We start from the raw sequence: 26,141 nt of genomic DNA on the forward strand, positions 1-26,141 counted from the left end.
CTGTAGGCCCCCAAAAACCAGACCAGGTGGGTGGGCCCCGAGACACAACCCAAAACAAAGGTGGGTACCAGGGTAAGAACTGGGATGCCACTAAGGCATGGTGCCATAACTGTAGACAGACAGGGCACCACACCAAGGACACTTCTTGTCCCAAAAACAAACCCCCTAGCAAAATCCCAGGGGTGACCAGTGTAGCCATTGGGGATGACTCCTCAGATGAGGAGGTCTTCATAGTCTTCAACTGGAAAAAGGGCCCAACAGGTGAGTTGGAGATTCCAGAGGGAAGTAGACACTTCCACCACCTACTGGTGAATGGAATCCCAGCCACTGCCCTGAGAGACACTTGTGCCAGTCACACTATTGTGCATGACAGGCTGGTGTTCTCAAACCAGTACATCCCAGGTGAGACTGCCAGAGTAAGAGTTAGCCCAGACAGGGTCACTGATAGGCCAGTGGCTTTTGTGCCCATAGAAGTGGGTGGGACTTTTAGCTGGAGAAGGGTGGTAGTCAGTACAGACCTCCCCCTTGATTGTCTCCTTGGAAATGACTACCCAGAGGTTAGTCAGAGCCCAAGAGAGGAACTGGTCCAGTGCCAGTCCTCTCCCAAGGACTCTGGAGGTGCTACCCCTGCAGTAACTGCAAGTAGGCCCCAGAAGAAAAAGAAAGGAAAACAGAGTAGGAAAGGTGGACAACCTTTAGCCAAGGTTCCAGCAAGCCAGGGAGATTCTGCTCCAGTAGGGGAGAACTCCAAAAATGGCACTGTTAAAGTCCAACCTGACCCACAAGAAGTCCTGGCTAGTCAGGCAACTGTTAAGCCTGAGTGGGTGGCTCCTCAGCTAACAGAAGAAAGAGTGGAAGAAGGGTGTTTACTACAAGATGTGGTAACCCCCCACTCTAATACAGCAGACAGGCACCCTGAACCCAAAGAAGCCTGTAACTTAGCCCCTTCCCTTGTAGGTGAAGAGCTAAAGGTGTGGTTCTGGGCACTGACAGCTGTCAGTGGCCTCTGCTGGGTGTTAGCCTTTATGGCTGCACTATCCTTGGCATGGTGGTCTGACCCCATACCAAATAGCAAGTTAGGCCCCCTGATCCTGTTGGTCATGGTGGGGTTACTCCAGCTCTGGGTAACCTCTTTGGGTAAGCTAGGGGTGACCTTGGCTAAGATAAGATTAGCAGAGGTGGATACCTCTAACCCCAAAATAGAGAGAATGGGTGGAGACATTAAAGACCCAGACAAGAGGCAATTCAGACTAGGTCCTATCACCGTGGAAGTGGGTCAGTTCCCCAGAGGGAATGACCTGGACAGGAGGATGTAAGGCAGAGTAGGCCCTGCAACAAACCAGCCTATTTCCTCTACTCTTCCTCGCCTGACAGACTAGGAAGACTCTCCCAGCTTTGGCTGAGTCTCCTGGCCTGTGGGCTGGGGGGGGCTTGTGTAAAGAAATGGCTTCCTGTTGCAGTTACCCCCCACTTTTTGCCTGATACTGATGCTGACTTGACTGAGAAGTGTGCTGGGACCCTGCTAACCAGGCCCCAGCACCAGTGTTCTTTCACCTAAAATGTACCATTGTTTCCACAATTGGCACAACACTGGCACCTAGGTAAGTCCCTTGTAACTGGTACCCCTGGTACCAAGGGCCCTGATGCCAGGGAAGGTCTCTAAGGGCTGCAGCATGTCTTATGCCACCCTAGGGACCCCTCACTCAGCACAGACACACTGCTTGCCAGCTTGTGTGTGCTGATGGGGAGAAAATGACTAAGTCGACATGGCACTCCCCTCAGGGTGCCATGCCAACCTCCCACTGCCTGTGGCATAGGTAAGTCACCCCTCTAGTAGGCCTTACAGCCCTAAGGCAGGGTGCACTATACCACAGGTGAGGGCATATGTGCATGAGCACTATGCCCCTACAGTGTCTAAGCAAAACCTTAGACATTGTAAGTGCAGGGTAGCCATAAGAGTATATGGGCTGGGAGTCTGTCAAAAACGAACTCCACAGCTCCATAATGGCTACACTGAATACTGGGAAGTTTAGTATCAAACTTCTCAGAATAATAAACCCACACTGATGCCAGTGTTGGATTTATTAAAAAATGCACACAGAGGGCATCTTAGAGATACCCCCTGTATTTTACCCAATTGTTCAGTGCAGGACTGACTGGTCTGTGCCAGCCTGCTGCTGAGAGACGAGTGTCTGACCTCATGCGGTGAGAGCCTTTGTGCTCTCTGAGGACAGAAACAAAGCCTGCTCTGGGTGGAGGTGCTTCACACCTCCCCCCTGCAGGAACTGTAACACCTAGCAGTGAGCTTCAAAGGCTCAAGCTTCGTGTTACAATGCCCCAGGGCACTCCAGCTAGTGGAGATGCCCGCCTCCTGGACCCAGCCCCCACTTTTGGCGGCAAGTCCAGGAGAGATAATGAGAAAAACAAGGAGGAGTCACTGGCCAGTCAGGACAGCCCCTAAGGTGTCCTGAGCTGAGGTGACTCTGACTTTTAGAAATCCTCCATCTTGTAGAAGGAGGATTCCCCCAATAGGGATAGGAATGTGACCCCCTCCACTTGGGAGGAGGCACAAAGAGGGTGTACCCACCCTCAGGGCTAGTAGCCATTGGCTACTAACCCCCCAGACCTAAACACGCCCTTAAATTTAGTATTTAAGGGCTCCCCTGAACCTAAGAATTTAGATTCCTGCAACTACAAGAAGAAGGACTGCTGAGCTGAAAGACCCCTGCAGAGGAAGACCAGAAGACACCAACTGCCTTGGCCCCAGACTTACCGGCCTGTCTCCTGCCTTCCAAAGAACCCTGCTCCAGCTACGCTTTCCAAGGGACCAGCGACCTCTGAATCCTCCGAGGACTGTCCTGCTTCGAAAAAGACAAGAAACTCCCGAGGACAGCGGCACTGCTCCAAAAGAACTGCAACTTCGTTACAAGGAGCAGATTTAAACACCCCTGCAACTCCCCGCAAGAAGCGTGAGACTTGCAACACTGCACCCGGCGACCCCGACTCGACTGGTGGAGAACAACCAACTCAGGGAGGACCCTCCGGCGACTCTACGACTGTGAGTAACCAAAGTTGCCCCCCCTGAGCCCCCACAGCGACGCCTGCAGAGGGAATCCCCAGGCTCCCCCTGACCGCGACTGTCTGAACTCCATTTCCCGACGGCTGGAAAAGACCCTGCACCCGCAGCCCCCAGCCCCTAAAGAAACGGAACTTCTGTGCAGGAGTGACCCCCAGGAGGCCCTCTCCCTTGCCCAGGTGGTGGCTACCCCGAGGAGCCCCCCCCTTGCCTGCCTGCGACGCTGAAGAGATCCCTTGATCTCTCATTGACTTCCATTGAAAACCCGACGCTTGTTTGCACACTGCACCCGGCCGCCCCCGCGCTGCTGAGGGTGTACTTTCTGTGCTATCTTGTGTCCCCCCCGGTGCCCTACAAAACCCCCCTCGTCTGCCCTACGAAGACGCCGGTACTTACCTGCTGGCAGACTGGAACCGGGGCACCCCCTTCTCCCCATTATAGCCTATGTGTTTTGGGCACCTCTTTGACCTTTGCACCTGACCGGCCCTGAGCTGCTGGTGTGATAACTTTGGGGTTGCTCTGAACCCCCAACGGTGGGCTACCTTGGACCAAAAACTGAAACCTGTAAGTGCCTTACTTACCTGTTGAAACTAACAATAACTTACCTCCCCCAGGAACTGTGAAAATTGCACTAAGTGTCCACTTTTAAAACAGCTTATTGTGTTTTATGTGAAAAGTATACATGCTAAAGTAATGATTCAAAGTTCCTAGAGTACTTACCTGCAATACCTTTCAAAAGAGCTATTACATGTAAAATTTGAACCTGTGGTTCTTAAAATAAACTAAGAAAAGATATTTTTCTATAACAAAACCTATTGGCTGGATTTGTCTCTGAGTGTGTGTACCTCATTTATTGTCTATGTGTATGTACAACAAATGCTTAACGCTACTCCTTGGATAAGCCTACTGCTCGACCACACTACCACAAAAATAGAGCATTAGTATTATCTCTTTTTACCACTATTTTACCTCTAAGGGGAACCCTTGGACTCTGTGCATGCTATTCCTTACTTTGAAATAGCACATACAGAGCCAACTTCCTACACAACTTCCTACAGGCAGTCCATCATAGGCCACAGGACCATACACGGTCGAAGACGGTGGGCAATGGGAAGTGGGTAATATAGACTCCAACACAACTGGCTTTTAAACACAAAGTACAAGACCAATGGAAATCCTGCCTATCTCTCTCTCTCTTTCTCTCTATATATTCTATTATATATATATATATATATATATATATATATATATATATATATATATATATATAAAAATTAATAATGCAAATGTCAAATTCAAACATACATCTCAAACTTTTTTTTTTAACTTCAAAGGCATCAAGACTATCCTCTGCCCAGTAATACAGTTTCAAATCTAGTAAAGCTAAACCTTCCTATGCCAGGGATCTACAAAGTCTTTTCATGTCTAGTCTCAATGCCTTTGAAGTAAAAAAAAAAGTTTGAGATGTATGTCTGAAATTGACATTTACATTATTAAATTAAAAAAGAAGTAGACAACCTTTTACTAATAGGAATGATTCTGATGATTTCCCAGGTGTCCAAGCAAGCCACACCTGTAACCATCAGCAAATAAACATTTCATAATTAGTGATCATCTATTGTGCCACTGTAGTGGCAAGGGTGAGAATTCACTTTTATAGATTCTCCCAGATCCAAGTACATGTAGAGAAAGAGTCTACTGTCAAATTTACTGTTTTCTGTTTGTCTCCGATCCTATAATATGCACTAAAAACATTGTTAATGTCCTCCCAGGAAATGTTGATTGTGTATTGATGGATTAGAGAGAAAAGACCAGAAAATGATAATTTATGGAACTGTTTTTGCAATGTACAATAAACATTTTTGAGAGTATTTGTATCAAATTGTATAATTCCTCATGGCCAGGCTGTTCAGTACATATATGAAGATGTAATTAATGTTATCTGTTCGGCTGAGGTGGCATTGTGGTGCTAATTTATGTAATAACTTACCTGCTAGGCTCTTTTTTGTCATTTTGATTTGTTAATGCACTGATAAATATTGTGGTGTGCTGGGTCTTTGTAAGGCTTAAGTGCAGGATTTTAAATAGAATAAATTAAAACACAATGTTTGTGTTTTTCACAATGGAATAATCGATCACAATGGAAAAGTTCAGCTTACAAGCCTTCACTGAAAAATTACTATAAAGCTACACTAATCGCTAGGAAACCGTTCAGTAGAACAATAACTGTGATAGCAAAATAAAGCCAAGGCCTGATTTAGATGTTGACGGTAACGGTCCTGCTGTCAACTTTTTTCAAATGTAAACCTGCCCGCCACTGCGACAGTCCACCTGCCATATTTAGATGGTGGCTGTCCCATAGGCGAAAGACTGCATTCAAGCCGCCGTCTCTACCAAGAACCACCGCCTGCGTCAAGAGCGGTAAAGGGAAAAAGAGATGCCGGCGGGGCGCAGCCAGCCTTCCCGCCATGCAGATTTAGATGTGTCTTGTCAGCATGGAAAAAGTGGCGATCCACCTCCACTACTTAATTGGTGGATTGAGCTGGGGGACTTACCTTTTTTCCACTCCTCCCTGCCCCTCCCCCAGCTTCAACTGGACACGACTGGACTGCCATCGCTGCTGCCACCGACCACTGGATGAAAACACAACACATTTGGAACCCCCCCTGTCAACAGATCACAAGGTAGGGATGCCGCATTGCCAGGGTACGTTGGGTGGGCACTGCACGTTAGGTGGGGAGCACTGGACACATATACATGCACAGTCATTTTTTTCATCACCGTGACATGCATATGTCAGGAACACAAGTGGGTCGGACACGGATGGGGACACATTCATACACAACACAAATCGCACACATACACAACTTTCATTATGGTGCCAGTATTCATTGGCAAATGAATGCTGGCACCACAATAACGGTACACTCACACCTGTCAAATGTGTCCATGTATGCGCAATCCCAGGGAACCTGTACCAGTCATGTTGTGCTGTGAGTTGTGTGTGTGAGTCAGTTTGTGTATGTGTTTATGCAATGTGACTGGCTGGCTGGTGGAGGTGGAGGGAGCGGTGTGTTTGCGTAGCTGAGTGTGTAGTTGTGTTTGTTGTGATTGTGTCATGTGGGTGCAGTGTTAATGGTGTGTGTATGTTGTGTCATGGAGGTATGTTAATGTGTGTGTTCAGCATGTGCGAGTTGCGTTGTGTTGGAAAAGCAGTGTGTTATTGTACAGATGTGCTGTGCTGTATGGTGTGCAGTGTGGGGGGGGTCCACCTATGGCTAAGTGACGGTGTGTGTGTATGTCAACTCGCTTCCATAGCCCCTGCCATTGTAGGAAGTCCATTGAGTCCTGCCACCGTCTCCCTCCGTCAGTGACGGTATTTTCAGGTATGTGCACGATGCAACTTGGCGGTGCGACCATCGGCATCTAAATCAGGCCCTTAATGTTATTTACGCTGGTTCCTTTCTCAATAAACTTATTTCACTGCTTTGGAGACTCAGATCTCCTGTAAAAATATAAATTCTTTCCTTCTTGTTAAATTGATAACAGAAGGCTGGCAGATGGCACAACTGCTCAGCAACCACCTCCATCAAGCATTTTATCACCAACAGCAAAAAGCTCAGAGGACCATCCTCTCATTTTGAAAAAACTTGAGGATTACTATTGATCATTCTACATAGGGCTTACCACTTCATGCCCACTATTCCCATTATGCCAGTACTTAGCTTTGTTGAGAGACAGCTGCTGATGAGTCTTCCTAAGAACCACCATTTAGTAGAAGGTTGGGCTGAAAGGTTGGACTGTATTATTCAGTGTGAAGGGTGAGGCCAGCCTTTTGTCTATTTCCTAATCACTGTTTAGTGTGGCTAATGATAGCCAGGTGGAGAAAGCTCACACCTCTTTCTGCCTTTGTTGCGGGTACTACGAAGTGGAGATTACTCTGGTGCGAGGAGCACCACTCTGCAAAAAGACCGTGGGCCTGATTACGACTTTGGTGGAAGGGATTACTCCGTCCCAAATGTGATGGCTATCCCGCCCGCTGTATTACAAGTTCCATTGTATCCTATTGAACTTGCAATATGCGGACGGGATATCCGTCACATTTAAGACGGAGTAATCCCCTCTGCAAGGTCGTAATCTAGCCCTGTGTCTAGAGTCCAGCCTAGAGAAGACACATGAAGGACAAAAACCACCTCAACCTGGTACCGAGAGAGCCGCCAGAGAATCCATATCCCCTGTCTACTTTGACTCTGTAAAAGCGGGAGCTGCTGACCCACTTATTGTTCCAGCTGAATGTTCTCTTTGACCAAGGAAGGGAGAGCTCTGCAGATTTTTCTGAGGACTGCTGTGTAACCAGAGCAGATGTCTGCCTGACAGTCTGCTTTCCAGATAAGGGGGCACCACCTGGAATCTTTCTGGGAGGAAGATCTTTCTCCCTGTTTTGGAGCACCTGGGAGCTAATCTGCCTGCTGAGAGAGGCAAGTAATGTGCCACCCTGCGGGAGAGTGAGCCAGAAGCAGGCTGACTCCAGACCGCAGGGTTCATCCACCCAGAGATACTCAGGAGAGCAACCTGGATGATCCTGAATTGGGCCGCAGTCTCAACAATGACAGCTCATGCTAGGCTGGCCGCAAGCAATGACACAATGATGCAGTTCGTACAAGACCTTAAGGAAGGCATCTGAGCTACACAAAGTGAACTCACTACTGTCCCAGGTTGTCAGTATGTCTCTAGGAGCACATCTAAAATGTCTAAACCACAACATATCAAAAGCCCACGACAACTGAGATACAAAAGAGGCATCAGGGCTGCTCTACTCTTACAACTTCCTCAATCGACGACAAAAGGCCAGCCAACTTAACAACATGTTCAACAATACAAGACAAAACCACATCTATTTATGACCCAGTACTGTATCAGGTACAGAATAAGGTACCATAATAACCGAGGCTCACCCATGTAGCAGCATCACTAGCAATGCCTCAATTTCCAAGTCAAAAGGGAGAATCTGATCTTCTCTAATGAAGGTGCTTCGCAATCTCCAATCCACCAGGTGACAATAAACACAATGCATACATGGTGACCTCTGTGCATCAACCCAACATGAGAGTGGGCTCCACAGTGAAACACCTCAAGGAACAACTACACCATCGGAGACCTCACAAAGAAGAAATCTGCCACCTCTAACATTCAAATTTGGGAATTTGTGTAATATATCTATGGTAGAGAGAAAACAATAACCAAGCAGGGACTTGACCCTGAGGTGGGCCAAGGGGCAGGAAGTGAGGACAGTGGTATTGATGTGAGGGAAGAGATGGCGGACTGGCACTTGGGATTGCATGAGCGAAATGCATGCAGCTGTGCAATGTAAAGAGTTTAGAGTAATAAAACAAACACCCTGTAATCAACACTGGTCTAAGAGTGTAGAAAGTTTCACTGTTTTCAACAAAAATACCAATCTTCAGCTATCTGCAGGAAGCAGGGCTAAATTTAAAATGATATTGATCACTGTGTTCAAGGTACATCATTAGCCAAATTCAGGCACCTTTGTATAAGCCTTTGATTTCAAGAGCTCAAAGGAGTCCTCCTATTTGCCTGCGAGCCTGTTTTGACTGTATTAAAAGGGAACGATGTACTCCTGTAGTTTTCGCACGGGGGAGGGTGATGATTTTGTACTTCTGGGTTCCAATCCATAGTGACATTTTTCTGGTTCCGGAGTGTACTAGGATCATAAAGAATTCTAAAAGGCAGCCATAGGAACAGTTTGATGCTGCCAGCAAGATGGGGAGAAAGAAGAACCCAACACAATTGTAAGGTTTAAGGTTAACTCTTATGTAAAAACCACTGTACCTTTAATGCGGGGGACCAGCTAGGCGTGGTACCATCTGTCTCCCAAAAGACCACAGTCTCAGGATGGCCCTACAAAGGAAATAGGAGCAAGATTCAAACCTCTTGGCCTTCATCCTCCAGGGGCTGTGACCTGCTCTGTGACACCTTTTCCCTTGTGTCCTGGCATTCAGTTGTCATGGCAACCTCTGTCTCTGCTGAAGTTCTCCATCCTTGCTAGGCCAGAGGATGTCCAGTGAATGGCAACTGCTTTTGGGGATTGACAGTGTGAAGGAGGTCTCTTTGAGGTCAATGGAAGCAAAGATTCAGCGAGCGAGACGTGTCTTCCTAGCAGGCAAATCCATCACAGTTTATGGAGTGTAAGGACGAATTGATTATTATTGTTTTACTTTATTTGGGACATTTAGGAAGCAGAGACCTCAATTCTAGAAGGAAGGAGTGCTGTACAGAGAGAAAATAAAACACATCAACATACATGAGGGAGAGAATGGAGAGATAGTGCGAGCCGCAGATTGTCTAATATGATCTTGGGCGGTGTGGGCAGCATTAACTGGAGACAGGGCAAGAGTACTAATGTTTAGACTCATTGTCATGGGGAATTCGGGTTACAAGTTCTGCATTGGTAGTCAGGGCATGCCAAGATTGGATTTATTTTCTAATATGTTGTAGTAGATTGTTCATATGCCAGATTGTAGGAAACTACCATCTTGCCTGGCATGTTACCCCCATAATTCACTGTATATATGTTGTTTTAGCCCCTGTGTCACTGGCAGGGCCCCAGTGCTCATAAGTATGTGCCCTTTATGTGTTCCCTGTGTGATGCCTAACTGTCTCACTGAGGCGAGGCTCTGCTAACCAGAACCTCAGTGGTTATGCTCTCTCTGCTTTCCAAATTTGTCACTAACAGGCTAGTGACTAAATTTACCAATTCACATTGGCATACTGGTACACCCATATAATTCCCTTGTATATGGTACTGAGGTACCCAGGGTATTGGGGTTCCAGGAGATCCCTATGAGCTGCAGCATTCCTTTTGCCACCCATAGGGAGCTCTGACAATTCTTACACAGGCCTGCCACTGCAGCCTGTGTGAAATAACGTCCACGTTATTTCACAGCCATTTACCACTGCACATAAGTAACTTATAAGTCACCTATATGTCTAACCTTCACCTGGTGAAGGTTGGGTGCAAAGTTACTTAGTGTGTGGGCACCCTGGCACTAGCCAAGATGTCCCCACATAGTTCAGGGCAAATTCCCTGGACTTTGTGAGTGCGGGGACACCATTACACGCGTGCACTATACATAGGTCATTACCTATGTATAGTGTCACAATGGTAACTCCGAACATGGCCATGTAACATGTCTAAGATCATGGAATTGTCACCCCAATACCATTGGGACAATTCCTTGATCCCCTCGGTCTCTAGCACAGAACCCGGGTACTGCCAAACTGCTTTTCCGGGGTCTCCACTGCAGCTGCTGCTGCTGCTGCCAACCCCTCAGACAGGTTTCTGCCCTCCTGGGGTCCAGGCAGCCCTGGCCCAGGAAGGCAGAACAAAGGACTTCCTCTGAGAGATGGTGTTACACCCTCTCCCTTTGGAAATAGGTGTGAAGGGCTGGGGAGGAGTAGCCTCCCCCAGCCTCTGGAAATGCTTTGATGGGCACAGATGGTGCCCATCTCTGCATAAGCCAGTCTACACCGGTTCAGGGATCCCCCAGCCCTGCTCTGGCACGAAACTGGACAAAGTAAAGAGGAGTGACCACTCCCCTGACCAGTACCTCCCAGGGGAGGTGCCCAGAGCTCCTCCAGTGTGTCCCAGACCTCTGCCATCTTGGAAACAGCGGTGTTGGGGGCACACTGGACTGCTCTGAGTGGCCAGTGCCAGCAGGTGACGTCAGAGGCTCCTTCTGATAGGCTCTTACCTCTCCTGGTAGCCAATCCTCTTATCTTGGTAGCCAAAACTCCTTTTCTGGCTATTTAGGGTCTCTGCTTTGGGGAATTCTTCAGATAATGAATGCAAGAGCTCACCAGAGTTCCTCTGCATCTCCCTCTTCACCTTCTACCAAAGGATTGACTGCTGACTGCTCCAGGACGCCTGCAAAACTGCAACAAAGTAGCAAGACGACTACCAGCAACATTGTAGTGCCTAATCCTGCAGGCTTTCTCAACTGTTTCCAGGTGGTGCATGCTCTGGGGGTAGCCTGCCTTCACCTTGCACCAGAAGCTCCGAAGAAATCTCCAGTGGGTCGACGGAATCTTCCCCCTGCTAACACAGGCACCAAAAGACTGCATCACTGGTCCTCTGGGTCCCCTCTCATCCTGACGAGCGTGTTCCCTGGAACACAGCAACTCTGTCCAAGTGACTCTTACAGTCGAGTGACTCTTCAGTCCAAGTTTGGTGGAGGTAAGTCCTTGCCTCCCCACGCTAGACTGCAAAGCTTTGTACCGTGTGATTTGCAGCTGCTCCGGCTCCTGTGCACTCTTCTAGGATTTCCTTCGTGTACAGCCTAGCCTGGGTCCCCAGCACTCCGTCCTGCAGTGCACAACCTTCTGAGTTGTCCTCCGACGTCGTGGGACCCCCTTTTGTGACTTTGCGTGGACTCCAGTTCACTCTTCTTCTAAGTGCCTGTTGGGGTACTTCTGCGGGTGCTGTCTGCTTCTGTGAGGGCTCCCTGAGTTGCTGAGCGCCCCCCCTGTCTCCTCCTCCAAAGGGCGACATTCTGGTCCTTCCTGGTCCTCAGCAGCACCCAAAAACCTTTACCGCTACCCTTGCAGCTAGCAAGGCTTGTTTGCGGTCTTTCTGCGTGGGAACACCTCTGCAAGCTTCATCACGACGTGGGACATCCATTTTCCAAAGGAGAAGTTCCTAGTCCTCTTCTTTCTTGCAGAACTCCAAGCTTCTTCCAACCGGAGGCAGCTTCCTTGCACCTTCATCCGGGGTTTCCTGGGCTCCTGCCCCCACTGGACACTGTCGCGACTATTGGACTTGGTCCCCTTGACTTACAGGTACTCAGGTCCGGAAATCCGTTGTCAGTGCACTGCTGATGTTTGTTCTTCCTGCAGAATCCCCCTATCACGACTTTTGTGCTCTCTAGGAGTAGTAGGTGCACTTTACTCCTACTTTTCAGGGTCTTGGGGTGGGGAATTTTTCTAACCCTACCTGTTTTCTTACAGTCCCAGCGACCCTCTACAAGCTCACATAGGTCTGGGGTCAATTCGTGGTACGCATTCCACTTTTGGAGTATATGGTTTGTGTCTCCCCTATACCTATGTGCTCCTATTGCAACCTATTGTAATTCTACACTGTTTGCATTACTTTTCTTGCTATTACTTACCTAATTTTGTACATATAACTTGTGTATAGTACTTACCTTCTTACTGAGGGTACTCACTGAGATACTTTTGGCATATTGTCATAAAAATAAAGTACCTTTATTTTTAGTAACTCTGTGTATTGTGTTTTCTTATGATATTGTGCATATGATATAAGTGGTATAGTAGGAGCTTTGCATGTCTCCTAGTGCAGCAGCCTAAGCTGCTTTGCCATAGCTACCTTCTATCAGCCTAAGCTGCTAGAAACACCTCTTCTACACTAATAAGGGATAACTGGACCTGGCACAAGGTGTAAGTACCTCTGGTACCCACTACAAGCCAGGCCAGCCTCCTACACAGATTCCTAGTGGATATTGTTCCAGGATCTGTATGTGTGTATATGTTATGTTTATTTGTAAAGTGCCCTATCACCCACAAGAGTACCATGGCTCTGAGCAGGTGTGTGTGCCTAGACCTGCATATGGTAGGTTGGTTAATTGAAAAGCTAGGTCTTCAACTTCTTGAGGAATTGAAGAAGAGAGGAGGAGGTACTAATGTGGAGTGGGAGGTCATTCCACTCTTTCGGAGTGATGTAAGGGAATATACATCATCCTGATCTGGTTCTGTGGTTGCATGGGATGTGTGTGAGTAAGAGCAGTCCAGAGGTATATGGCTGGTTGGTGGAGGGAGATGTGAGTGTTCAGGTAGGTGAGGCCTGAGGTGTGCAGTGCCTTGAATGTGTGTTTGAGGATTTTGAATTGAGTGTTTGTGCATCAGTAACCAGTGGAGCTCCGTGACGTGTAGTGTAATGTGAGTTGTGTGTGCTCAGTTCTTGTTGGTTTGTAGTCTTTGTGAGTTGCTTGGTGATCCCGGTGTCAAGGGTGACCCTGTGGTCCAACTTCCTGCTGACTAGGGCGTGAGTGACAGTTTTTCTACTGTTGCCTTGGAGCCATGTAAAGGTCTTCTTCAGCATCTTCAGGGTGTGGGACCAGACTGCAGTGACAGAGCTGACTTGTGCAGTATTGTTCACTTTGCTGTTGATGATTATTTTGAGGTTCCCAGCATGGATTCTGTGTCTGTGTGATGACCGTTTGGCCAGCCACCAGTTGGAGTCCCATGGTGGGTGTTCTTGCTGAAGATTACTACTACTCTTTTGTCTGTGTTGCACATCGGACATTTGGCTTTTTTTCATCCAGTTAGCAACTTTAGTCATGCAGGAGGTGAACTTGTTTCTTGTGTTAGTGATCTTGTCCAAGAGGGAGAGTATGAGCTACGTGTTCTATGCAGAATGCAGCATACATAGAAAGAGGAAAAAATGAGGCGAAATAAAGAAGATTTTTCCTTGTTATGCCTCCCCTGGGGAGGTGTAATGTTTTGGCACACCCCAGGTTTACAAGGTCTTGTAAATCTGGGGATATGTCAAAATCCATGGGTGTTGCGTAGGACCCACTACAGCAACGCCCATGGACCACCTTTCTTGCGCAGAGTAAGGAAACGCAGCGATTTGTGCTGCCTTGCCTTACTCCAATGCCATTGAAAGCCATGCAAAGTGGCTTTGCTGGGTCTCATACATATGATTTCAAGGTTTGCGCCCCCATTGAGTCACAAAAAGTGATGCGTCGGCACAAGGGGCTCGTAAATATGCCCCTGAGCTTGTTATCACATGAAGCAGGTGCTGTAGCAAGGACCTCACTGGTACTGGAATTAGGTGTGGAGCAAGGACCTGGCTGGTACTGGATGTATGTGCAGAGTGTGGGGCCTCCCTGACATATGAAGCGGATGCTGGGCAAGGACTTCATTGTACTGGAATTAGGTGCTACGTGAGATCTCACTGATATTGCTGGCAGGTGCGGGACCTCACAGGCACAGGAAGTAGGTGCACAGCAAGGACCTCGCTGGTAGTGGAAGTAGGTGCTGTGTGTTGGTCCTCGCTGGCATAGGAAGCAGGTTCTAAGCAAGGATCTCACTGGTATTGGAAGTAGGTGCTGAATGCAGGGCCTCACTGCATGCATCATCCCTTCAGGCCACTGCTCCACCTGCATTTTCTGTGTCACACAATGTTTCAGTTTCTGATGCACAATAACGAAGCTCAATCGTCAAACATGCCAAGACACCTGATTTCGGCAGAAGACTAACCATTTTTCAAGCCAGAAATTATATAATTTTAGCTTTCTCCCTCTTAACATTATCTACACATCAATGCAAGCTAATGGGGAAATTAAAATGTTGCCATGTATGTGTTTGTATAAAGAGTATTAATGCACTCAGCACTGCCATGCATGGACAATCCATTGTGTATGGATTGCAAGTGAAGTTCTCCCACACATACCAGCACTCCTGGTTTGCATAGGAGACTATTTATTTTTAAGCAATAAATAGCTTTATTTTAGCTTCTTTCACCTTAAACTTCTTCTAGTTCTAAGCAAGTGCAATGGGAAACTAAATTCCCCTGGCTGTTTTTCTAAATCTCCCTCTTATCAGTTGTCAAATGTTGGCTTGCATGCATTTCTTAGGCAGACTAGGCCCATATTTATACTTCTGTTGCACTGAATTTCCGTCATTTTTTTACACAAATTCGGCGCAAACCTAACTCCACATCTATATTTTGATGTAAGACACGTCTAACATTAAAATGTAGGAGTGTGCACCATTTTGTGGATGCATGCACCTACCTACCTATCTCAGTGAGATGCAAGATAGGCATTCCCATCTAAAAAATGGTGCTACTCCATCCCCCAATATTTATCCCCCATGTTAAAATGACGCACGGGTGGGAGGAGGGGCAAAATAAAGGTGCAAAGCTTGCTTCGCACCATTATTTAATGCCTGGGTCAGACCAAACGTTAGGGGACGTACGGACCCATTCCATGGTTAAGCACCATGGAATGGGTCCACAAGTGCCCTCCCCAAGACCCAGGAACACCCCCACCCCCACCAGAGGATGGGGGACTCCATCCCAGGTAAGTCCAGGTAAGTATTTTTTATTTTTATTTATTTTGCCACCGCGGCCTAACTTAGGGCCCCCTGCATGGCACAGGGTGCAATGGCCAGCCCAGTGGACACTTGTCCCTTGGGCTGGCCATTGGGGTGGTGGGCATGACTCCTGCCATTCCTAAGACCGGAGTCATGTTTTGGGTGGTTGCGCACCAGGAAATGGTGCAAGTCTGGTTAGAGGTATTGTTTTTGCCTCTAATCAGGGTAGCGTCATTTTCTGACGCACAACTCCCTCCTTCCCTACCGCCACCCCCACCCGCCTAGCGTCTTCTTCTAAGACGATAGCCCATGTTTAGCGCCAGCTTGTGCTATTCAATAAATACGGCGCCTGGCCGGTATTGTTAAATGACGTTGTTAATTAACGCAGTTTTTACGTCAAAAAGGATAAATATGTGCCTTCTCAGTGAAATTGTCTTACTCGGTACACAAGCAAACCTTCATGTGTCAGGAACAGTTCAGTCAACCAATGGCTGCTGAATATAGGCTGGCAAAAAATACCATGGGGAGGGGGGTTTACATAGCTCGCTTTTTCCCTTTGTATATATATTAGCTCTGGGACAGAGACTGCTAAATCATTGTCTAACCCAGAAATAAAAAGATAAAAGACCCATGTAATCTAAAAACCATAGGCCCGTTTCTCTGGGCCATTTTCTCTAATATTCTAAAAAGAAAAATGTGTTTTGCACTACTTTCAGAAAGAACTGAGAGCTGTTGCTTTGTCTCTATTTACCATCTTAAGCGTCACCCCCTTTGGGCTTTTACTGATCCTCCCACCTCAAAAAACTCAAAACAGGCAACCTGCCTCCCTTAGACATCAGTGGGATCACCCATGCTGAAAAGCTCCCACACTCAGACTCAAATGTTTCCATTTACACTGATTTCGACATACCTGTCAACTCATCCTCATTTGGTGGGTGTCACCTTCTTTTCATTCTGGTTCACCCTCCTGACAAACAAAATGCCACCTTAGGGTCACCCTTTTCTCAATCCTCTATCACACTTCATAAAACTGTTCATTCTCAATTCATCTTAATGAGACCATCCTCTTAAATATCTGATTTCATCCTCATTTCATGGATCAACTCTTTTTTTTTTATTGAACAGTGTAGAGCAGAGGTGTAAAGAAATGGCTCCCTGTTGCAGTTACCCCCCACTTTTTGCCTGATACTGATGCTGACTTGACTGAGAAGTGTGCTGGGACCCTGCTAACCAGGCCCCAGCACCAGTGTTCTTTCACCTAAAATGTACCATTGTTTCCACAATTGGCACAACCCTGGCACCTAGGTAAGTCCCTTGTAACTGGTACCCCTGGTACCAAGGGCCCTGATGCCAGGGAAGGTCTCTAAGGGCTGCAGCATGTCTTATGCCACCCTAGGGACCCCTCACCCAGCACAGACACACTGCTTGCCAGCTTGTGTGTGCTGATGGGGAGAAAATGACTAAGTCGACATGGCACTCCCCTCAGGGTGCCATGCCAACCTCCCACTGCCTGTGGCATAGGTAAGTCACCCCTCTAGTAGGCCTTACAGCCCTAAGGCAGGGTGCACTATACCACAGGTGAGGGCATATATGCATGAGCACTATGCCCCTACAGTGTCTAAGCAAAACCTTAGACATTGTAAGTGCAGGGTAGCCATAAGAGTATATGGGCTGGGAGTCTGTCAAAAACGAACTCCACAGCTCCATAATGGCTACACTGAATACTGGGAAGTTTAGTATCAAACTTCTCAGAATAATAAACCCACACTGATGCCAGTGTTGGATTTATTAAAAAATGCACACAGAGGGCATCTTAGAGATACCCCCTGTATTTTACCCAATTGTTCAGTGCAGGACTGACTGGTCTGTGCCAGCCTGCTGCTGAGAGACGAGTGTCTGACCTCATGCGGTGAGAGCCTTTGTGCTCTCTGAGGACAGAAACAAAGCCTGCTCTGGGTGGAGGTGCTTCACACCTCCCCCCTGCAGGAACTGTAACACCTAGCAGTGAGCTTCAAAGGCTCAAGCTTCGTGTTACAATGCCCCAGGGCACTCCAGCTAGTGGAGATGCCCGCCTCCTGGACCCAGCCCCCACTTTTGGCGGCAAGTCCAGGAGAGATAATGAGAAAAACAAGGAGGAGTCACTGGCCAGTCAGGACAGCCCCTAAGGTGTCCTGAGCTGAGGTGACTCTGACTTTTAGAAATCCTCCATCTTGTAGAAGGAGGATTCCCCCAATAGGGATAGGAATGTGACCCCCTCCCCTTGGGAGGAGGCACAAAGAGGGTGTACCCACCCTCAGGGCTAGTAGCCATTGGCTACTAACCCCCCAGACCTAAACACGCCCTTAAATTTAGTATTTAAGGGCTCTCCCTGAAACTAGAAATTAGATTCCTGCAACAACAAGAAGAAGGACTGCCTAGCTGAAAACCCCTGCAGAAGAAGACCAGAAGACAACAACTGCCTTGGCTCCAGAAACTCACCGGCCTGTCTTCTGCCTTCCAAAGAACTCTGCTCCAGCGACGCCTTCCAAAGGGACCAGCGACCTCTGACTCCTCTGAGGACTGCCCTGCTTCGACGACGACAAGAAACTCCCGAGGACAGCGGACCTGCTCCAAAAAGACTGCAACTTTATCCAAAGGAGCAGCTTTAAAGAACCCTGCAATCTCCCCGCAAGAAGCGTGAGACTTGCAACACTGCACCCGGCGACCCCGACTCGGCTGGTGGAGAACCAACACCTCAGGGAGGACCCCCGGACTACTCTACGACTGTGAGTACCAAAACCTGTCCCCCCTGAGCCCCCACAGCGCCACCTGCAGAGGGAATCCCGAGGCTTCCCCTGACCGCGACTCTCTGAAACCTAAGTCCCGACGCCTGGAAAAGACCCTGCACCCGCAGCCCCCAGGACCTGAAGGACCGGACTTTCACTGCAGAAGTGACCCCCAGGAGTCCCTCTCCCTTGCCCAAGTGGAGGTTTCCCCCGAGGAAGCCCCCCCTTGCCTGCCTGCAGCGCTGAAGAGATCCCTTGATCTCTCATTGACTTCCATTGCGAACCCGACGCTTGTTCTAACACTGCACCCGGCCGCCCCCGCGCCGCTGAGGGTGAAATTTCTGTGTGGGCTTGTGTCCCCCCCGGTGCCCTACAAAACCCCCCTGGTCTGCCCTCCGAAGACGCGGGTACTTACCTGCTGGCAGACTGGAACCGGGGCACCCCCTTCTCTCCATTCAAGCCTATGCGTTTTGGGCACCGCTTTGAACTCTGCACCTGACCGGCCCTGAGCTGCTGGTGTGGTAACTTTGGGGTTGCTCTGAACCCCCAACGGTGGGCTACCTTGGACCAAGAACTGAACCCTGTAAGTGTCTTACTTACCTGGTAAAACTAACAAAAACTTACCTCCCCCAGGAACTGTGAAAATTGCACTGTGTCCACTTTTAAAATAGCTATTTGTGAATAACTTGAAAAGTATACATGCAATTGAAATGATTCAAAGTTCCTAATGTACTTACCTGCAATACCTTTCAAACAAGATATTACATGTTAAATTTGAACCTGTGGTTCTTAAAATAAACTAAGAAAAGATATTTTTCTATAACAAAACCTATTGGCTGGATTTGTCTCTGAGTGTGTGTACCTCATTTATTGTCTATGTGTATGTACAACAAATGCTTAACACTACTCCTTGGATAAGCCTACTGCTCGACCACACTACCACAAAATAGAGCATTAGTATTATCTCTTTTTACCACTATTTTACCTCTAAGGGGAACCCTTGGACTCTGTGCATGCTATTCCTTACTTTGAAATAGCACATACAGAGCCAACTTCCTACAAGAGGTCTCCAAACTTTTTAATTCCACGCCCCCACAGTTGAAAAATAAAAATCACTGGGCCCCCCTTCAGAATGTTTCACAAATATTTTATAAAGATGGCAATGTTTAAATATGTCTAGATATATTTAAACATTGCAGGTAAGTACTGTTGCCATTTTAAAAATGAAATAACATGTTTCTGCTTAAAACTAAACACTGTTATCTGTGAAATGCTTCTTTTGGCCAGAGCCTGGCGCCCCCCTTGGGATCACTTGAGGCCCCCCTAGGGAAGCTCGCCCCCCAGTTTGAAGACCCCTGGTGTAGAGTGTACAGGATAATCTGCCTGCATCCACTAGGTGGTGAAGATGATGGCGGAAACATAAAAAGCACAGCTTGGGATCATTAATCTTCAAGAACTCCCATCGTCTTGCTCCCATCCATCAATATCAAAAGTTGTTAGAACAACAGATGATAAACACCAGGTAGACAGCTGAGAACTATTCCTCTGCACTGCCAGTTAAATCCCTGATTATTTTTAAAAAAAAAGAGTTGCCCACCTTCCTGGGTCAGCTGTCCAAACCCAAATTATTCAATTGTCACAAAAACAACATCTCACAGTCAATTCTATATATAACAATTCATTAATTGAGCCTAAACTCACTTTCCCTTACTAAACTTCTGATTGGAATAGCATGTTTGGGCTTCATGCAAAACAATTTTAGTCAAAATTAATTTGGAAAAATATCTAACTATGGCTCTATCAAAATAGCGGTTGGTACCTAGAAACATAAGACAAACTTACAACAAAAACAATAGGATTTTATTATACCTCTCCTCATGTGGTTCTGCATGCTGCGATTATCTACTTCAGTTGGACATCAGTTCGGTCAGCAACGGACCTTGAAAGGGAAGGGTTTAGAGATGGGGACTCTAAGCTACCATAACCATCAGAAAGCAATGTCTAAGGCGTCAGTATTCAGTATCAGAAGTTTAAGCAATAAAATCAAAGATAGAAGTAAATCATCAGGAACTGTTCAGCTCCTCAGACAGAATAGAATGAGCTTGTAAATGAGAATGATCGAAACTGGACTCTTCTCCTCAGTGCAGTCGGGCTAAGTTAAAATCGTCTAAAGGACTTCACATGTTGCCACTGGTCAAAGAATCGTAAATTTACTCTTAGTCCAATAAGGATTTATTTCTAAATCTAAGATATAACTAAACTGTCTTTCACATGTCGATGATTGGCTCCTCTTCTCCTGTTCCCACTGTCAGGCTCGTCAGTTAACATCTGTACTCCAGTCAGTGCATCCATTTTTAGCTTTTGGGAACACTACTGTCTCACGCATCAAACTATACATTGTAGCAATAACTAGGACAAAATCTTCTAGCAAGCAGTTCTCATGAGAAAGTTAAAGACATCTGCTAACGTTTGGCCAACTCAGTGAGAAACAATACATGTATTAATTCCATCAGGCATACATTTCTGTCGATTTATTAGAACAGTACGGATTAACATAAGGGTGCGCAAAACGAGGCCCAAAACCTCGTTAACTTAAGGCCTACAATTAATAAGGCAAATATATAATACAAATTCATTCATACACCCTACTACTGCATTTTCTTAAATACTTCCATTAATATTTATAAGCCTCTAATAAAGACACTCAGTGAAGAATGACGGACACTCAAGAGGGCACATTTTCCAAGTCGCACACTAACTTTCTCTGTTAAGTCAAATTCTATGCAGATTCATAATTCAAAGTATATGATTATTTATTAGTAAAAAGTCAACATTTCACATGCATGGGCATGGAAAACTTACCAGGGCTGCAGTTTGTGACATTTATCCAGGTATACCTTTCCCAGCATGCCAACACATGAAATGTAAGCGGGAGAGTCGCGTTTTTTAAGCAAACAATGTCTTTATTTTGGCTTACTCGTGTCTGAAATTGCCCACACGTCAATGTTAATCAATGGGGGAAATAAATCTCATGTTTTTTTTTTTCCAAAATCTTCCTCTTTCCTGCTGCCAACCCATGTTGGATTGTATGCTTTTCTCACGTTTAGTCTCTGTCGCCTCATCTTTTTTTTATTATTTGATTGTAAACGGTGCTGTCATAAATAGCCTTTATGACTATCTATTTTGTAAACGAAAACGGATAAAAAAAAAAAAAGAACGCCCAAGATAGTGGCCATTTTGGGAAGGAGTGTTCACATCACATGTTGATGGTATGCGAATTCTATGACGCAGACAAAAACAGTGTAACATTGGACTCCGAACGATAAAACATACAAAAATACAAAGAAAAACAAGCGACATAATTTTTCCAATATTATATTTATCTGCGCTGTGTTTATATTACTTGATAAATAAATCGGTTTAAAAAAATGAATAAATAAACAATCCCTATCTTTTTTCTAGAATGTTTCATCCTAGTCGAAAAAAATGTGTTCTTTCTATTTCCTTGAGAAAAACTCTAACCCCTGCAGATTCCGGTTGCGGAGAGGGCGGTATCAAAAACAGTTACTTCTTTCGAAGATGGCCGCTTTTTGACCAGGAGCGATGTAGGGTTCGTCAACTGGCGCGGTTTTGAACCTCTTTTCTCTCCAAGTGAAACTATATTTTGATAATGCTTTAGCCAACATATCAACAGAACATTAGACAGATATTGACCAATCCGAAGGCGTGAAAGGCTGACCAATTACAGAGAGGATCACCTCCCCTTATCGCCTCTTACCAATCACAGAGTAGGTTTCCTGGGGTCCATCCAATCGCGGCTCCAGTGCCCTCTCCTTCCGTGCATAGGGTAGGAGGCCGCCATTTTGTGTTGCTGTTGGACGTTGGGTGCCCTGACTGGAGATGGAACCTTTGCGGGTGGATGTGTGAAGATTTCTTGACGGTTTCTCTTAAGTTACAGCTTTCAGGAATCCTTTCAGCTGCACCGATCACCTCGAGAAAGGAAGGTAACCACCTCGTGTGTTCGCGGGAATGGGTTATTGACCTCGGATTATCGCTAAACCTCTTTCTGTCATTGGTACATTCCAGGTCTTTTTCTTTATGTGTGTGCGGGGTTGGCTCAATGTTAAGGATAGTGGGTTGTTTCGACGGCCCTGGGAGATTTCTGTCGCGCTCTATTGGGGCATAAATGAGAACATTTTTTTTTTTTTCGCCATCGACAGAGCATTTTTTGGTTTTACAGTTGGGGGTGCTGCTGGTTTCCAATAGAAAACATGTTGATACCATCTGAACGAATGACAACATTTCTGTGAAGCCGTGGGAGATAGGGATTAATATATGGGACCTCTGTTTTGGCTGAATTGCATTAACTGATGCATTGGCATAGCTATCTTATATTGGGATGTACGTGCAGAAAGTAGAGAAAAAGCTTATTGTGGGGTAAATACGTGTGTAGATGCAGAGTCGGGCTGGGACAGAAAATAGACCCCGGACACCAAATTAAGTGGCAGACACTAGCGACTTAGCAAAACAAAAGAAACCCATGTTTCAAATCGGGACAGTTTTGAGCTTGTGAGAGGCTCGTAGTGTGTTTTCGAACGGTAAGTAACATTGTATTCGTTTGAGCTAGCTGCGGGCAATGCTTGTTTTAATATCGGGAAATTATCAGTAAACAGCAGACCATAAACAGGTCCACAAACAGAAACCGACCGACACACCGACCTGTCAGACCAACCCGTCGGGCATTCCCTGGGTTACATTATAGGCCAGTCCGACCCTGCATGGATGTCCAGCATCCAGAGAACAAATGGCTCGTGGTAGGTACACAAATAGGTTTCGGTAAGGACACCTTTATTACATGTCAGTAACGCAGCATGAGAGTTGGCCATCAGATGTGGCCCTGATGCTCCAGCGCCCCTGATTGTGGCCCCATTAAATCTGACCAGATTAGGCAGCGTGCAATTTGCCCAATATTAGAAACAGTATCTGATTACATGCAGAGCATGGTGTACCCATAGTGGTGTGTAGTGCTAGAGGACGCCAGTTCTTGCTTGCGGACTTTCAATTGGTGAAAACCACATTAGATTTGGATAGCCAATACACTGTTATTTTTTTTGAGTGGTGCATAGCCCGAGTGGGGCAATAGCCTATCATTTATTAACTGAATTTGAATCTGTTATAAATAGGAATACTCCCAAAATAAAATCAGTGCCTCAAATTGTGATGCAATAACACTTTGGTTCGAGTAGGATAGGGTTTTTGGATTTCCCGATGTGGAGTCCCTAGTCTTTAATCTCCATCATGTGCTAAGGCCTTTCTTGAACAAAATGTCTTGTATTTGTGTTAAGCAAATGGTCAGGTATTAAGTGCATTGTCAGCGTTTGCCCTCTTAAATGATTTCTTGAACTAAAACCACCTAACGTCATCTCCTCATCCGGCTTGAAGTCCCTCATTAGTAAATTAGCATCTACAGCTTGTCCTAAGGTGGTGGTCCTTAAACTCCTTTGTTACCCCAATTTAAAATATTAACCTACCCGCCCCCAACTAATAAGCACACTTTCTCACTATTTTCTAAAAATACTTAACTTGCAGACCAGTTAAATAATTTTACGGGGCTTTAGAGCACACACTAACAGGCAAAACTGATTTAAAATAATAATTTTCCATTTCTCATATATATACTAGATATATGCAGATCAAAACGTAGCAAATAAGCCAGATCTTTCGAGCAAGGTCACAGGGCTAACCTAAGTACATACTAACAGAATTTTCGAAAACCCATGTTCCATCGTATTTTTGTTTTATTATTATTTTTTTGCGCTTAATGTCTTATGTGACATTTGAACACCTTAGCAAAGGAATTACAGTATATAAGTAAAATTGTGAAAAAGAGGCTGCATTTTCGTTCTTTCACTCACTAGGAGGTAATCTAGGGGTCAGAAAATGCAGTATTAAAGTGATGCATCCATATTGGTGCTTTTTTCAAAGTCATCCAGCCCTGCAACCTTGAACACTGGTATGGACATTATTTGTGCTAAACAACAAAACCAGCATTAGCAAAGCGAATATGAAACTTTTAGAACCTATTGGCTTTGCCAAGCCTTTTGGTAATGGTGTGCCACGTGACAAAGTCAATTAAAAGAATGGCGTAGCTGTGTTGGGTCGAAGCCTACCAGGCAAAGCAGCTGTCTGGTTTGTTAAAAACATCTTGGGGACGTTTCGGAAGTTCCCCTGGGAATGCATTTTGGCAACTGCTTACCATTGGCTTTGTGGCTTGTATTGTATTGTAATAGTATTTATATAGCGCTTACTACCCTTGACGAGGCGCTGAAGCGCTTTTCGGTGAGTAACACGCTACTCCGGAACCCAACAAAGAATTAGTGGTGGATTAGTATAGGGAAAAATGAGTACAGTTTTAGTATTATTATGAGTTACTTTGAGCCATGGATATGAGAGTTTGTTAGTTAGATTGACTGGAGTAATGGAGGAGGAAAGAATCCAGAAGTGTTAGTTGGGAGTTTATGGTAATAGGATTTAGGCTTGGGATGAGTAAAGGGAGGATGGAGGAGGGAAGAGTCTGTAGAAGGGGTTAGGGAGATCATAGTAGCGGGGTGAGATAAATGAGGGAGAATATAGTAGGGGTGTTTGGGAGATCATTGTAGTAAAGCGAGGTTTGGTGAGTTAGGTGTGGAAGCGGAATGAAGAGCTAATGCAGAGTTATTTAGGAGATGAAAGTAGTAGAATGGATTTGGGATGGGTCAGTGGGAATGGAGGATCGATTGATAGAGACATGACATATGGTGATGGGTAGATAAGTGTGATATAAGATGAGAGCAGGGTTTCATAAGTATCTAGTATAACAACTTATCTAGGAGTTATGCAATGACCTATGAACATGTTAAGCATAGAATAACATACACGCGCGCACACACACATATATATATATATATATATATATATATATATATATATATATATACACATATATATGTACATATACATATTTTAACCATGAGTAAATATACTTAAACAGGTTTAAAGAGTGTGTGTAGTTTATTGTTATGACATAGTAGCGATACATATTTTCTAAAGAACCATATATAACTAGAATATACACATAATCAGAACAAAATATTTATCAACATAGGCATATGCAGTTCATAGTTGCACACATTTGCTTGCTTTTTATTTGCTGGCATTGTTTGTTTCAGGCGGCCCAGCTTGAGTTTGTCCCTTCCCTTGCCCAAACCTTATTTGTTGTAGTCTTCCAGTACTGAATTTCTGCAGACAGGCCTTAAATCTTATTCTTACCTTGTCACATCTGCTGTGCAGTCAAAGTCAGACGTCACAAATGAGGCCCTGCCTTTCATGGAGCTTGATGTTTACTTTTCTTTCTTTGACTTCAAAGTTGAGGGGATTTATGTGAAACCCTGGCTACTGGGGATGTGCTGGTTAGGAGGCTATACAATATGATTTTTTTCGAGTGCATAACACAATGCGTATGTAAATGAGCTGTACTCACAAAAAGAAAGGGGCGAAGGGTGTCCCTCTTCCCTTGTCTTTCCCAACAAATGTAAAAATACACAGAAGAAAGGAAAGTGGAAAATCTAACCAGGATCAGCACCCTTAATTTAGGAAACCCCAAGTGTGTGTGTGGTTTAACATTTTTTTTTTTATTGTGTTCACTCGCTAAATAGTGGCATGCTTCTTTATGGAGCGTGCTACAACACCGTTGCACAGACCAACGCTCAGGGTGCAGCAAAGTGTATTACATGGCGTTAGTGCCCCCGTTTTACAAGAGATCTGTTACGGAATGAGTTTGAAACTGTCTGGGAGTGCCCTCCTTAATTTTATGCTGGGTCCCCCTTGGCAGTGTTAAACTCTAGTTTGTGGAACACCCTACCCTTCTCTATCTTCTTTTAAATCCTACTAACAATTCAAATAGTGCCACAGGATCTCATCATTCAGGCCCCTTTAATTACATTTTTGTCTGTATACCCATCCCTGTTCACGTTTGAACAGGATATTCTCTGCATCCTTTACTGTGCCCTGAATATAGGGTTTGTCCATCACTAACCATTGCAAATCCCCCACTGGGTGGTTCATTTCAGAGTAATGTGTAGTCCATTATGTTATCATTTTTCTACATCTAACAATCCTCATATGTT

At 45.7% G+C, this 26,141-nt stretch overlaps 2 protein-coding genes across 3 annotated transcripts in view; one reads left to right on the top strand and one right to left on the bottom strand.

The window, feature by feature from the left end:
• LOC138260965 (transmembrane and coiled-coil domain-containing protein 5B-like) overlaps positions 1 to 21,221 on the bottom strand; it is a 60,154-nt gene extending 38,933 nt beyond the window's left edge. The window contains exon 1 of one of the 2 annotated variants that reach the window (XM_069209522.1): positions 20,839 to 21,221. Coding sequence is in view for 1 of the 2 variants with exons in the window: in XM_069209521.1 (XP_069065622.1) it covers positions 19,846 to 19,867 (22 nt within the window). In the remaining variant the exon portion in view is untranslated. Of the gene's footprint in view, positions 1 to 19,845; positions 19,883 to 20,838 lie in introns of those variants that run through there. The other variant, XM_069209521.1, reaches the window with a different exon arrangement.
• A 620-nt stretch (positions 21,222 to 21,841) lies between these two features.
• The window catches only part of RBM10 (RNA binding motif protein 10), a 329,240-nt gene continuing 324,940 nt past the window's right edge, over positions 21,842 to 26,141 (top strand). The window contains exon 1 of the mRNA XM_069209523.1: positions 21,842 to 21,980. The gene's annotated coding sequence lies outside the window, so the exon portion shown is untranslated. The remainder of the gene's footprint in view (positions 21,981 to 26,141) is intronic.

The sequence above is a fragment of the Pleurodeles waltl genome, chromosome 10 (genome assembly GCF_031143425.1).
Source record: "Pleurodeles waltl isolate 20211129_DDA chromosome 10, aPleWal1.hap1.20221129, whole genome shotgun sequence".
Taxonomy (NCBI): Eukaryota; Metazoa; Chordata; class Amphibia; order Caudata; family Salamandridae; genus Pleurodeles; species Pleurodeles waltl.